Source organism: Orycteropus afer, unplaced genomic scaffold, assembly GCF_000298275.1.
Source record: "Orycteropus afer afer isolate SDZICR_OR568_19922 unplaced genomic scaffold, OryAfe1.0 scaffold00033, whole genome shotgun sequence".
Taxonomy (NCBI): Eukaryota; Metazoa; Chordata; class Mammalia; order Tubulidentata; family Orycteropodidae; genus Orycteropus; species Orycteropus afer.
The window spans coordinates 14702219-14717056 of NW_006921620.1; the positions used below are offsets into that span (position 1 = coordinate 14702219).

Sequence of the window (14838 nt, forward strand, 5' to 3'; positions counted from 1 at the left end):
TTCTTTGACAAAGAAATAAGAAATTAAGCTGATGCTAAGTTTATGGTCAGCAAAGCCCCCAAATCTTTACACCCAAAGGTATAATCCATAGCAGTAATAAGATAAATTTGTTTTTCACAAAATAAAAAAATACAAGTTTTATATGCAAAAATAATTGAACTTTAACATTGTGATCATATGCCAAAGAACGTGATCCAAGCAGGTTTCAACTCATATAAAACACCTTTTGCTAGCCTCACATTCAATTCTAGCGACTATCTTGTGAGATGGGCTTTACTGATGAAGGAAAAGGCTCAGGGAAAATAAGTGATTTGCCCAAGGGCATGCAGCTTATAAATGAACAAGCAGATAAGCATATCCAGGCCTTGCAACTCTACTCTAAAAATCCCAGGATTTTTTATTTAAAGGATCAGCTGCCTCCCACTCCACCCCCACCCCAATTACAAAGATGATCAGGATAAGGAGAAAACCTGTTGGATCCAGTCAAGAAAGACTTCAAGGAGAAGGAACCAGAACTTGAAAAGAAACCTCTAAGAAGAGAGCTGCAGGTAGGACATACCAAGCAGGTGACCAGCAATGACCTAGGTGCAGAGATGAGCCAGGAAAGGATGGACAGGGAAGAAAGCAGCAGGATGTGGGCAGAACATGGTGTATCCTAATCTGATTTGAAAAGAACTGAGAAGAATCCATTCTTTCATCCCTAACTATAATGGATTATCTTCAACAAGGATCTCTGTTCTTTTTTTTTCCAGTTTCACCAGAGTGCACAGATAAATAGAACATTAGCCAAAAGCAACATGTGCCCCTGGAGCTTCCTAGTTGGCACATGCTGCATGTCCCTTTTCCCCGTGCTTCTTGGAGAGGAGCAGGAGGATATGGGAGAGGGGATGTGTGTAACACTTAACACACATTAGAACCAATCCAACAAGAGAATAACAAAACACAATCTGGAGGAGTTTTAACATCTTGATAAAACCAAATAAGAATTAAAATGAATTGACTCACGTATTAGGAGCTCTGGTGGTGTAGTGCTTAAGGCATCTGACTGCTAACCAGAAGGCTGACAGTTCAAACCCACCAGCCACTCCTTGGAAGGAAGATTGGGCCATCTACTTCTGTAGAGATACTGCCTCAGAAACCCAAGGAGGGTTCTCTGTGAGACTTGATGGCAGTGACTTTGTTTGTTTGTTATTTGATAACTTAGGCTATAGGCTACATATGCTGTTAAGATTGAATTCCAAAGACCACAAAACAATAAAAAAAAATCAAAGGATCAAAAGAGCCTCAGTTATGAATGTTACCCCAACCAATTTTCCACAATTTTTCTTATTTTTGAAAAACATACTTATATTTGTTTCATAAAGGATTCCTTTTTGTAAGAAAAAAACTCATGATATTTCTTATCGTTATTGGCAACACTGTTAAAGACATAAAGACATTTAGTTGAACAATGAATCCCACCAAAAGAAATTTTAAAAACACACAAATTGGTTATGAAATAAGCAAGTAGAAAAACTGAGAAGAAAGAAGAATAAACCAGAAACCAAACTCACTGCCGTCCAATCAACTCCAACTCATAGCGACCCTCTTTGGGTTTCCGAGGCAATAAATCTTTACAGAAGTAGACTGCCCAGCCTTCCCTTCCACGGAGTGGCTGGTGGATTTGAACCGCCAACTTTCTGATTAGCAGTCAAATAAATGCCATGTTGTTGTTGTTGTTGTTGTTGTTATTGTGCCGTCGAGTCAGACCTGACTCATAGCAACCCCTTCTTGGGTTTCCGAGGCAGTATCACTACGGAAGTAGATTGCCCAACCTTCCTTCTGAGGAGTGGCTGTGGGTTTGAACTTCCAGCCTTCTGGTTAGCAGTCAGGTGTCTTAGGCACTACGCAATTTGTGGCTCTCAACCACTAATAAACACAAATCATAGTTTAGTCCTAACGAAAAGGTTTGGTCCATTAAGACTAACTGACAAAAAGACTTCTTTTGACAACTCTCTATGTCAATTAATGATACATCAAAAGAGTACTCTCACTTGTATAAAAGGACAAGAACAGGCAAATGACCAAAGTTTATTAGTAGTTACCAAGCCAAGAGGAAGGGAAAAGGGTGGTTATTGCTTATGGAGCACTGAATTTCAGTTTCCAGTGACGGAAAAATCACATTTAAAGGTAGGATACCACAGATAATTGACATAATTGCTGTCAATAAGTTGTACACCTGTAAAAGGTTGAATTGGCAAAAGTTGTTTGATAGATACATTTATAATGACAACAAAGAAAAGCTACTGAGGCTACTTACATACAACCAAACACCTCATGTAATTTGGTTTCTTGGTTTGGAGATTTAGGGTCATGATTTCATGGGACATCCCAGTTAATGGGCCTTATAGCATGTTTAGTGCTTTTAGTGCCTGAGGCATTTGACAGCTAACCAGAAAGCTGGTGGTTCAAACCCACCAGCCACTCTTCGAAAGGAAGGTTGGGCAGACTAGTTCCATAGAGATACTGCCTCAGAAACCCAAGGAAGAGTCACTATGAGTTGAATCAAGTAGACAGCAGTGAGTTTGGTTTTTTTTTTTTATTCTTTATTTATTTTATTTTTTATTCTAGCTCCCATTTCACTGCAAACAGCCATCCAAGGTATAAAATTGGTCTCCACTTGCCAGGAGCAATGGAGGAAAAGGAGAATCAGGAACAGGAGAAGGAAATGAAATATGGGACTAATTGCCTCCATGAACAACCACCTCCTTTGCCTTCAGACCAGAAGGACTGGATGATGCCTTTGATCAAAGATTCCATAGAAGAATCCTGTTCAAAGGAGGAATAATGCAGGACAGAATTTCAAATGATCCTGAACTATAGTCTTTCTGGAGCCATGAATCTTTGATGAACCCCCAAAAGTATTGTCCCTAGATAATCTTTAATCTTAACTCAAAAATATCCCCTTGAAGTCTCCTTAAAACCAAACAACAGTTTAGTTTAACTAGAACAAAATGTCTGCCTTGAGCAACTGCTCTTTTAAGAACTATCCATATGGGATCAAACTGACAATAGAAACTCAAAAGATTAGATAGGAACCTCAGGGGTCAGTGGGTTTATGTTAATGAGGGAGGAACAACCCAGAAAATGAGGGTGAGAATGGTTATACAACTTGAAGAATATAATCAATGTCAATGAATTATACATGTAGAAATTGTTGAATTGGTTTACTTTTGCTGTGTATATACTTAACAATAAAAATAATTGTTGGAAAGGAAAAAAAAAAAAAGGAGTGCCAACAGATGAATTAGGGAAAAAGTCAAAACACATTAGCTTCAGCACTGGAAATCCAGGAAGCGCACATATTTTGAAAATCAAACCTACCAAGGCTTATCTTTCCCTTAAAAGAATTTGTTCTTGACAGATAGATAATATGATTAAGAAAAATTTATTAACCTTTAAGCCCATTAACATGAGAAACTGGAAGAAAATATTTTAGTATACAGTCAATTTGCAATAGTAAGTGTTTTTTAAATAAAAACAATCAAAAGGAAAATTTAGACAGAAAGAAGAAAACCCTGGCACTTATAAAATATAGTATAGGAACTATACATATAAATCCTAAACTTCGTATTATAAATGCCTACATAAGAAACAAAAACAAAAATTGCATATCATTTTATTCAATAAACAATGCAGGATACATAGCTGAGACTATTATTTACAACAAATAGAAATTAGGCCCTTGGGTCAAACAGAAACTGTAATAACCTATAATCAGGAAGAACATTTAAGGAATAGTCAAGTATGACTCCCTAAACTGTTATCTTTTAGGAATGTTCAGGTTTGCTGTTTCCTTCCCGTAATTTAGTTGTATTCATTTGTTACAAGGTCAGAGGAAGATAAAGTAAAATATCAAAAAAATTGTTATAAATGATCATGATTAGAAAACAAACAAATATACAATAAAAATGTAACCAGAAAATAACAACTCTGGTCCCTAATTTGAATTTCTACTCTGTATCTCTGACTCAAAAATAAAATAATGTAGAAAATTTTCAAATGAAGACAAAGAAGAATTGGTGGAAATTAAGGGAATTTAAGAGAAATGCTATGATGTTATCTAAGTACTAAAAATAAATCACAAGGAAACGGGAACAAAGCAGTTGTTACTTCGGTATTATAGCGCCACCCATTGGCTAGAAGTCCTCATAGCAACTATGAGACCTGGCCACAAAAATAAGATAAATTTTTGGGATACAAAGGAAAATAACATGATTACTTTGATTCATAAGAACATCAGGGACTTCTAACAAAGCAGAACTACCCATTTTATTTCTGTAAGGAATAAGAATAACTTAGAGGTGTTTATAAGGGTGAATTTTATTTATTTTGAAATGTAAATCTACAATCTCCATATGCTATAGGATTTAAATCTTATAATAAAGAAAATTAACATATAAAATGCCATTTCAGGTCTGTAAATGAATATATATAAAGACGGTCTCAAGCAGAAGATGAATATTTTCATTTCATTTCTAAGAAATAAATTATAGTATTTATAATATACTTAAATGTTAATGAAACCCACAATGGTGTCTGTTCCACCTCCACCTTTACCCAAGAAGTAACAACATACACAGAGCAAATGACATGTTCAAAAAATTAGACTGAAAAACATGGTTTCTCATAAAGTCCTAAGAAAAGCCATTTAAATAAAGTAGTAAAAATAGTGTCCACTTTAAAGTACCACAGCACCTTTGTAATCTAAAATATATTTACCTTAATACAATATCCTTTTCATCCTGATGACATATTTAGTTGTTTTGTTTTCTAAAAGGTTCTTGTTTATTTTCTTAAATGCTAGCATTCTTAAAACTTAGCAGAGGAAATATTTAAGAGAAACTTCACAAGCGCATCATTCCCTTTAAGACCCAGAATTACACAGTAAGGCTTGACAGGAGCTTCTAATCCACAAGAGCTGTTGAATGCTGCTCTCTAAAGACCAGACCAGAATTCTTCCATAAACATGACCCTCATCTTCTGAGTTAGAATTCAAGAATACGCTCGAGGCAGTCAGTGCAAGGAGGCAGTCAGTGCAAGTTTCAAGTTTCTTTAGCTTGATGATAATTATCACCTGGTCTGCAAAAGCCAAGTTCTTGGCCTGCTCATAACTGATTGATTGCAGATAAGAATATGATGAGGAACGTCACATTTCCACAGACATAAATTGCTAACACCGCCTTTTTAAATGCATGACCCTGAAAGGAAAATTGAGACATGAAAGAAAGAAACCACCATTTAGGTTTATGTCAATAAATAAGAAAAGAGAGACTTACTTCTGCTTCAGCTGCAGTAAATGACTGAAGGATCTGAATTCTAGTATCATCCAGTATTTCAACTGTCAAGAACAACAAAAATTTATGCCAGTGGTATCCAGGTGAAAAAAAAACCTTATCTGTAGCATTTGCCAATCTCCAGGGTATAAACTTGCCAACTATGGCCACTTTCAAGCCCCCTACTGTTATATAATTCCTGAATTATTTATGGTTGTCACTAAATGGAACAAGCCAACTCAGCACACACTTGTCAAGGGAAATATGCTCTCTTCTTATAGTCAATTAATACCACACCAATCCCAGCTATCCAAATTTTAAGTATATACATATTTTGAACAGCAAGCCATAATCCATTGGTCATCAAAAGCCACAAATATGTAACCCTATCAAAAAAACAAAAATAGTAGAGCTGCTATTTCTTACTCATGTAGTACAAGTATTCTCCTACTCCTGGGGGTTCAGATGTACACTCGACCACAAAGAGTTTTTGTTTTTAGAGGATACCTTCATTTATCATTTACTTTTATTATTATTATTATTATTTTGAACTGGGTGACCTTAGTAAATTACTTAACCCCTCTGTGCCTTTCCCTGTCTATACATGGGATAGTAATAGTAGCTAGGGATGTTGTATGCATTAACTGAATTTTTGTGTAAAAATTGAATTTTTGTGTAAAGTGCTTAGAAAATGCCTGACCTATGGTAAGCTCACCCATCCTCAAAGGGAAAGAAGTCTTGAGATTACTTAGAACCAGATGGGACTAGATTTTAAACCAGAATTGACTGTAAAGTTATTTGACTGAGTTGAGATAGCAGTAAGATACTTTTCTACCTAGTGGAAGGAAGTGGCTAGAAAATGCAAGGCTGACAAATAATTGGGAGGAAAAAATATCATGTAGATATCGTCCTGAGTTCTTATTCTTCAGTCTATCTTTCCATAGTTAAAAAAACAAGAAAGGGAGATAATTTAGGAAAAGAAAAGTCTCCATCAACCATTACAAATGAAAAGTACTGGAAAATATTTCTATGATTTGACACAGGCTATACAGGGCACTGCCCATACCATTTACCATCTTGACTGAAAACTAAATAGGACCCAGAAGAACTTACTCAGAATACAAGCTAGTTAATAACATCACCTATTCTCTGCTCTCCACTCATTATGGGGCTATGGAATCTTTGCCCCACCTGGCACTAAGACCAAAAATGACCCTGCTGCTAGAGAATACAGGCAAAATAGGTCCTTCCTAGCCAGCCTAGCTAACTAGCTACCTATATATCTATGTATATGGCAACCTAAGTGACAGCCCATAATAACTTTGCCAAATAGGTAAAATATGCCTGCAGCTCTACCCTAGGCTGACTTTGAATATCTCTTCTTCTCCCATCTCAGGGTTCCCTCTGCTCTAGGCAGTCACGGTTTTTAGTGTGTCCTGCCTCCAACTCAGACCAGCACATAAAAAAAGAAGCACTTGGAAAGACTTCTTCCCTAAAAATTTTCTTTTTTATTTTACTCACAAATTCCATATAAATGAATTAAAGAACAGAGGCAGAAACATTGCACAATTCTAACACTGGTTGAGTAATCACAACAGAGATGTTTATTGAACTATCATGTAACATTCAACCATTTGTATCAGAAAACAATTAAATTATATTCCATATTTATATAAAAGTGATTCTATATAACATGTCTTTTAGGGAAGGTTACCTTTCCGAGTGAGTCGGTAAGCATGTATCTCCAGAACCATCTCAATTCCAACATGCCAGGCTACAAATCCAATCATTGCATAGGTTTTCCGTGGTTCAGGAAGATTCAGTCCAGGTAAATCCATTCCAAGGAACATTGCTGCCACTAAGTTCAAAACATATTTAAATATATGTTGGGAGCTCTGGTAGCATAGTGCCTAAGGCACTTGACTGCTAACCAGGAGGCTGACGGTTCAAACCCACCAGCCACTCCTCGGAAGGAAGGTTGGGCAATCCTACTTCCGTAGTGATAACTGCCTGGGAAACCCAAGGAGGGGTCGCTATGAGTCAGGGCCGACTCGACGGCAAATAACAACAACAACAAATATATGTTGTATATTTAAATATAATCCCACCAGTAGGTGTGTGCGTGTTTGAGTGTTTATCAAGACAACATATTAAAGGAGCTTATTAGATGAATAAGATTCATATTCAGGACAAGAGCTAATTTAGCCTTTTTTTAATTAAAAGACTATGTAGTGCCTAAGGCATCTGACTACAAACCAGAAGGCCGGCGGTTCAAACCCGCCAGCCACCCCTCAGATGGAAGATCGGGCAATCTACTTCCGTAGAAATACCATCTCAGAAACCCAAGGAAGGGTCGCTTTGAGTCGAATCGACACAACAGCAGTGAGTTATATACAGTAAGATGGGAAACTGACATTATGTCCAACCAACTGTTAAAAGAGAAGTACCCGGCCTTCCCAAAAAGTTCTAAGCTGCAATGGAGGAAGGGAGAAAAGTATAGGAACTACTGCTGCTCATAATCCTCTATCCAAGAAGAATCTCCATAGACTACAGAAATATTAGGGTAGAAGCTGCCAGCTTAGGTATACTTTATTGCATAAAGTATCAGAATTTATTGGACAGTCATGCTTGACTTTTGAAAACCATCCAAGCCTGGAAGGCACAAGCTAAATAGAAAGGAAGGAGGGCTTAGACCTGACAGCCCTCCTCAGCCCAACTGGCAAATAACCCACTCAAATGTTTGGCATCAGCATAGCTTATTCTTCTGGCAAACACAAATGCTAAAAATTCTTAAGAGGAGAGTTTAAAGACATTTTAAAAACCTTAAACTTAAAACTGAAATAATGACTTAAATAGTTACCTCCAGAAATTACTTTCCGGATTTCAGTGTTTAAGGCTGATTTCTCCTCAACAACCAATTACTCCAATTACTAATGCATCTAAAAATCATTTAAGCCAAATTACAACGTGTAATACAAACATCCAGCAATTATATATGAATAAGTGGCATCGCAATTACTTACCTGCTATTATTCTTGCAGCTGTTCCCATACTCCAATGAGTCCAGTTAAACATTTGCCTTCTACCAAAATAAAGAATCAGTCAATATCCTTAAAAGTAAGAGAATTACAATTAATTCCCAAGAGAATAAAAAGTGCTGCTGCTTCCCCTATTCCCTGTGACTGAAATACATTTTAAAGTATTTCATAAAAAATAAAATTAGTCACTGAATTTTACAATTTTTGTCCACTAATTGAGAAGAGAGTCTGCCAATTTATGACATCCACATTAAGAACATTTATAAATAAAAGGTATAATACCTTGGGTCATGTATAGGTGGCCTGAAGGCTGCCAGAAGAGGCTGAAGAACTGCTAACGTCATCACTATGCAACCAAGGTATGGGTGATAACCTGCATTCTAAACAAAAGTACATCATTTTATGGTCTCAATCTTTCACATTAATTTAAACCCTCAAGTTAAAAATACATACTTTTTTAATTTTTCAATGTTTTTCCATTGCTTTAAATATTTAATAATAACAGACACCAATCATTGACAGTCTACTTTTTACCAGGCACACACTTTACAAGCATTATCATTAAGCCTCACTACAGTGCTTGATAGTTGGTTATCAATATCCTAATTTTACAAATGGGAGAACTAGGGTTCAGAGATATCAAAGAGTGTGTCCAAGGCCACACAGCAAGTAAGTGGCATGGTGGAATCCATGTACAGAATGCTGCTTCTTCTCCATCAAGAGGTTAGACGATCACCAACACCATGACAGCCATTCATATGTCAAGAGGAATCATCCCAATGTGTTGTAATCACTTGTTTAGATCTCTGTGCTTCCCTGAGCTGCAGGTTCTCTATGACTCCTGATTACCCCAGTTCTTAACAAAGTCTTAGTCACTCAAGAAACATTTGCTGATTAAATGAATAACTCTGTAGCCACTATATTAAAATCATATCTCCCCTGTTCAGAATAAAGGTCTAATCCAAGAAAAACATTAACACAGTATCTCAACAGTTTTTGCTATACTTCTCTGTTATTTTGTATGCCTGCTCAAAACAGTGGACAGGTGGATTAGAGCACTTTGCACACTGATTTTACTTAAGAACTTAAGGGAAGGACTAAGAAGATGCTCTGCCCTGTGACATGTTTAGATGGAGAAATAGTCTACCCCAGCCTGTTGTCACTGATTCCCAGACATGGTGAGACTCTAGATCTGTGATCTAGAACAGAAACACGGTGGTATCTAAGACCTGATAGGAAGCCTGTGTAAATAGGAACTAAAGGCTGACAAAAGAGCACTGTAAAAGCACTTTCAAACCATTGACTCAGTTATACACAGGTTAAATGATAACCTCTGGAGATAGAAAGTTCCTCTATCTAATAAAAAAATATAGCAATAGCAACAAAAACAAAACTTTTATATGCACTAATATGTGCTGGGAATTATTCTAAATGCTTTAAGTTTATTAACTCTCAATCCTTACAGAAAGCCTATAAGGTAGCTATTATATTATTCTCAATTTACAAATGAGTAAACCAAGGGGCAGAGGAGCTACGTAACTTGCCTAAGATGTCCCAGATAATAATAGATGATGTCAGGATTTTAACCCAAGCAGTCTGGCCCTTGAATTACACTTTTAGCATTTATAATATTCTACTCACAAAATACAAACACTTGTTGGTAAACTACAAAGTTCATAAGATAAGTGTTACTCTTGCCCCAAATGACCAAATAAGCTTCCAATGTCTCAATTCATATCAGAAAGTCTTCATAATTTCCTTTTCAAAAAATAGGTTGACCTATAGATAAACTCTCAGAAGGAAGATTTGGCAATCTACTTCCATAGAGATACTGCCTCAGAAACCCAAGGAGGGGTCTCTGAGTTGGAAATGATTCAATGACACTGAGTTTTTTTGTTTTTGTTTTTTTTTTTTAATAGATAAACTACCTAAAAAAGCAGGAGGGATGTGTCCTAGTAATATCTGTCATTCAAAATTCATCCATCTTAATCCTTACAGCAGTCTAACCTCTGAAATATTAAATTTTGGCATCAAATTCTGAATGGCTGTAAGACTGGAAGAGTATAATGGAAGCACAGGTCTTGACCTTAAGTATATCACTTATTCTTGATAACCTTATTCATTCCCTCAATAAATATTTACTGAGTACCTACTATGTATCATTCTGTTCTGGGTGCTTGGGATATATCAGTGAACACACCAAATAAATATGCCAGCTCTCAAGGAGTTTACATAGTAGTGTGGAAAGGCAGACAAAGAGAAAACAAATAAATGATATGATATACATGATGTGATATGATATGATATGATGTAAAATGAAGAGTGTTATGAGGAAAAAAAAGACTAAGGTAGGACTCACTGAGAAGATATTATATGAGTGAAGACTTGAAGAAGGTAAGGAAGTAGAGGAAGCATGTCCCAGGTGGAAACAAGAATCTTACAAAGACTATAAAGCAGAACCCTAGCACATTTGCAAACCAGAAAGGAGGCCAGTACAGAATGAGATAAACTAGAGGGAGAGTAGGAAGAGATGAGTTCAAAGATGTAACTGGAAGCCAAATCATTTGGCCATTGTAAGACCAGTGGTTTTTACTCTGAGTGAAACTGGGAGATATTTGAGAAACCAGTTTGGGGCACAGGAATGACATGATTTCAGTTGCATTTTTTAAAAAACTATTCTGCCTTCTTTGTTGAAAAATAGATTGTAGATGAACAAGAATGTAAGTGAGGAGATCAGTTAGGTGGCTACTACAATAGCCTTAGTAAAATATGATGCTGGCTGAACTCTAGGTAGTCGCATCAGTAGAACCAACAGGATTTCCTGATTGTGTATGAGGTGTATGAGAGGGGAATTAAAGAAAATCCTAACATTTGGCCTAAAGATGGAGCTGCCAGTAGCTAATATAGGGATGACAGCATGTAGAGTAGGACTAGAAGGAAAGATCAGGAATTCCATTGTGGACATGTTAAGTCTGAGATGTCAAATGGATGTGCAAGTAGAGCTCCTGAGAGGCCAACTGGGTGTATGAGTCTAAAGCCAGAAGAGAGAGCTGAGCTAGACATAAACATTTGGGAGTGAGCCACAGTTTCTTCATTTGTGACATGGAACTATTATTAGTACCTACTTCATTTGAGGTTTAGTTTGATTACATATCTAAAGCAATTAGCACAGCCAGTCACATTGTAGGCATGCAACTAACATGTGATAACCATAGTACTAGACAGACAATTTGCATAGTTCATATAGCTTAGACATCACACTTCGCATTTTCACCACCTTATAGGAGAAAAGAAGAGGCCTGGATGACATAAATAGTTAAGCAGTAGACTACTAGCTAAAAGGTTGGAGGTTCAAATCTACCCAGAGATGTCTCAAAAGTAGGCCTGCAAATTGGCTTCCAAATGGCCACAGTCTTGAAAATCGTATACAGCAATTCTACCCTGCACATGGGTGGTCACCATAAGTCAAAATCAACTCAACAATTAGCAATGTAATAGAAAAACTGGCTAAAACTATATTGTGGGCATAACATTTTGACACAGCCTAAAAATACCAAAAAATCTCTGCACTGACATTTTCACTACCCCTCACCCTCCCTGTTCCTAAGACCCAACCATGTGAAACAATCATCAGAGGATTCAAAATGAAAGAAGGAGATTAACACAGCAATCTGCTTTCACATAAAATGGATTTATATAATAACATCCTATATAGTCTATACTTACAGAACTCCAGCCCGCTCTGTATATAAAAGGCAGAACAAAAGCAATGCAGGTGAGAGCAGATGTAGAAATCATGAGCATTCGATGCACCTGGAAAAGTGAGATGACAAAGAGAGTTAACTCTGCAAGAGAAGGAAGCTGGTTTTACTATGGGGGCCAGATCTTGGGGGGAGATTGGCTGAGATGCGCATTCACCTGTCATCTCATCACAGTTTGTGGTCAGTTAAAAAAAAATCTAAGTATACCACTGAACTTTAGAGAAAACCCTAAGTTGCCATTCTCATCATTCAAAAATATTTGTCAGGACTTCACCTGCATGGAGCAGCAGGAATGGGTATTTCACACACTGACTAAGCTTTCTTGCCAAGCACTTCATTTCCTTCCAAAAACATTTATTAAGCTCCAACACCAGGCACAGTGCTATACCAGGTACGATGAGACAGCAAGGAAAGAGAAAATATTGTATCTTGAGGACTTTGGGATATAATTGAGTAGACAACAGAAATATATATACAGAAAACAACTAAAAACATTATTAGTTAAAAGTAATCATTGACGGGATTCAAAATGGAGTCTCGCCAGTGAGCAGCACACTTTTTCCCTCTGACATCTAAGGTCTTGAAAAACTAGGGACAACAGTTTGAATTAGGAACTTTGGTGCTCTGAACAGCTCACTGAATCAGAGTGCACCAAACACAGAAGAGCAGAATTAGAGGAAAGGCACAGGGAGATTATTTAGGAAAGAGCTGCTGGCAGAGGACGGACGGACACCTGAGAGAGGCATTGGAAACTTTCCTGGGGCAGTCACTGTCTGCTGGGCAAGGGCGGCTGCCTGAGATCCCCAAGCCAAGAAAGAGGACACCTTATAATAGCATATCAGTGACCACTCTAATACTCCAGTGCACAGAGGCAGAGACCTGTCTCCAGCAGCTGATTTTGTTGGTAATTTGGGATCATCTGGGTGTTGGCGGGCACGGGCACCTCCGCTGAGATGCAGCGGAGAACTCACTGTTGCAACAGGAAGGCTAGCTCCCTCCCCTCCCAGCGGGTCACAGAGTGGGCTGGGGTCAGACTGGGAGACATCGTGCTTTTCTTTGTCACAGAGATCAGGACTGCAGGTCACTAGCAGGTAAGCCCCCGACTCCAACACATCTGAAATTGCACACATCTTTGGCGCCGCAGGTGGGCAGTATCACAGACAAACTCCAGAGCCGGCCATTACCAGTATGGCGGGATTGTGTCAGCATCACGGGCAGACAGGAAAGGGAGAGGGGAAACCACAGTCCCGGGAATTTTGCCTTGGACCGTTCTTTGGCACTGTGGGGCCACGGAGGCAGGGTCTTTGAGTGTGCCTGAAATTGGCAGAAAGTTGCGACACCCTAACAATAGAAATCTTCCCAGAGGTTGAGCCGCGGTCTTGCAAATAAATATATCATCAATAATAGCCTGCTCAAAGGCCTAGAAACCAACCCTAACAACACCAAGCTATCCTTCTTCTGTTCCCACCTTCTCTGCCAACAACTTCACTCATTCAATAGAAGAAACCATATTCAACCAATTATCATAACCCCTTCCACTTCGAACTCTAAACCCTCTTTACGAAAAACAGAAACACTTATCCACACTACACACAGTGATTCTACCATCACAAAGAAAACAGCAGAGCGACTCAACACACCTGAATCAATAATAAAATGAAACACACCAGCTTCACCTTTTCAAAATATTAAACCATAAAACCAAGACAAAACAAATCAACATGTAACCAGCAGCTATAGACAACTTAGAGACAGTGCTCTACCAGATTCCAAGGGCTTAAGAAGAGGTTTTGCCTTCCAGTAACCCCAAGAACTCTCTGGACCTGCACTGCACAACTGAAAAGGACCTAGTTTACACCTTTTCTTTTTTTTTCTCTCTCATTTGTGGTTAACCCCATCCCTTATTGGGTTTTTTGTTTTGTTTTTGCTTTTTTTTTTCTTTTTGGTTTGTATTGTTTGTTTGTTTGCTTTCTTTCTTCATTATTCTCCTTCTCTGCCTTTTTCCTCTCAGTGACCTATCACCAGATATTGCAGATTTACCTGTTTTCTTCTTCTTTTCTCCCCTTTCCATTTTTTGGGGGGTTACTGGTCCTGTGTGATTTCAGGGTGTAATTTTTGTCCATGTGCTTGTAGTTTTTTTTGATGGTTATTCAATTGTAATTTTTAACTAACTGACTGGGAGACAGAAACAGTTCCCATAACATACAAGTACACCCACACCTCCTGCAACTTCACTTACTGAGCAAGAGCCAGCACCTCCTTCTCCACCAACAGGCCAACGATAAAAAACCACCAAGAAGAGCCTGAACCAGCCTTGGCTGCTCTTCACAAACAGTTAACAGAGATCTTAATACAATACCATGATGCCTGGGAGACAACAGACCATCACAGTCCACACAAAGAAGCAAGATAAAGTAGTAGAAACAAGGGAACAGGATACAGACTCAGACACATCCCTGAGGAAGAAGCAGCATTGGAGCTCTCTGATAACGAATTCAAAAGAATTATCCTTAGGTATCTCCAAAGGATTGAGAGACAGACCAGAGAAAACAAAGAGAAAACATTAGAAGAATTTTGGAAGAAAATACAAGAACAAAATGACAAAATAAGTGAAAAATTACAAATGATTCTAAATCTACAGACAGAAATCCAGAAGACTAACACTAAATTACTAGAAATAGATAACACATTGGAAGGGCAGAAGGGTAGAATTGATGCAATGGA

General features: G+C 37.9%; 1 protein-coding gene across 1 annotated transcript in view; it reads right to left on the bottom strand.

Annotated features, from left to right (window-relative positions):
• Window positions 1-5147: 5147 nt before the first annotated feature.
• FRRS1 (ferric chelate reductase 1) overlaps window positions 5148-14838 on the bottom strand; it is a 69432-nt gene continuing 59741 nt past the window's right edge. Inside the window, exons 10-15 of the mRNA XM_007936093.1 lie at window positions 12080-12166; window positions 8636-8733; window positions 8339-8397; window positions 7030-7173; window positions 5319-5380; window positions 5148-5240 (exon numbers count right to left, since the gene is read on the bottom strand). Of these exons, the coding sequence (XP_007934284.1) occupies window positions 5148-5240; window positions 5319-5380; window positions 7030-7173; window positions 8339-8397; window positions 8636-8733; window positions 12080-12166 (543 nt within the window). The remainder of the gene's footprint in view (window positions 5241-5318; window positions 5381-7029; window positions 7174-8338; window positions 8398-8635; window positions 8734-12079; window positions 12167-14838) is intronic.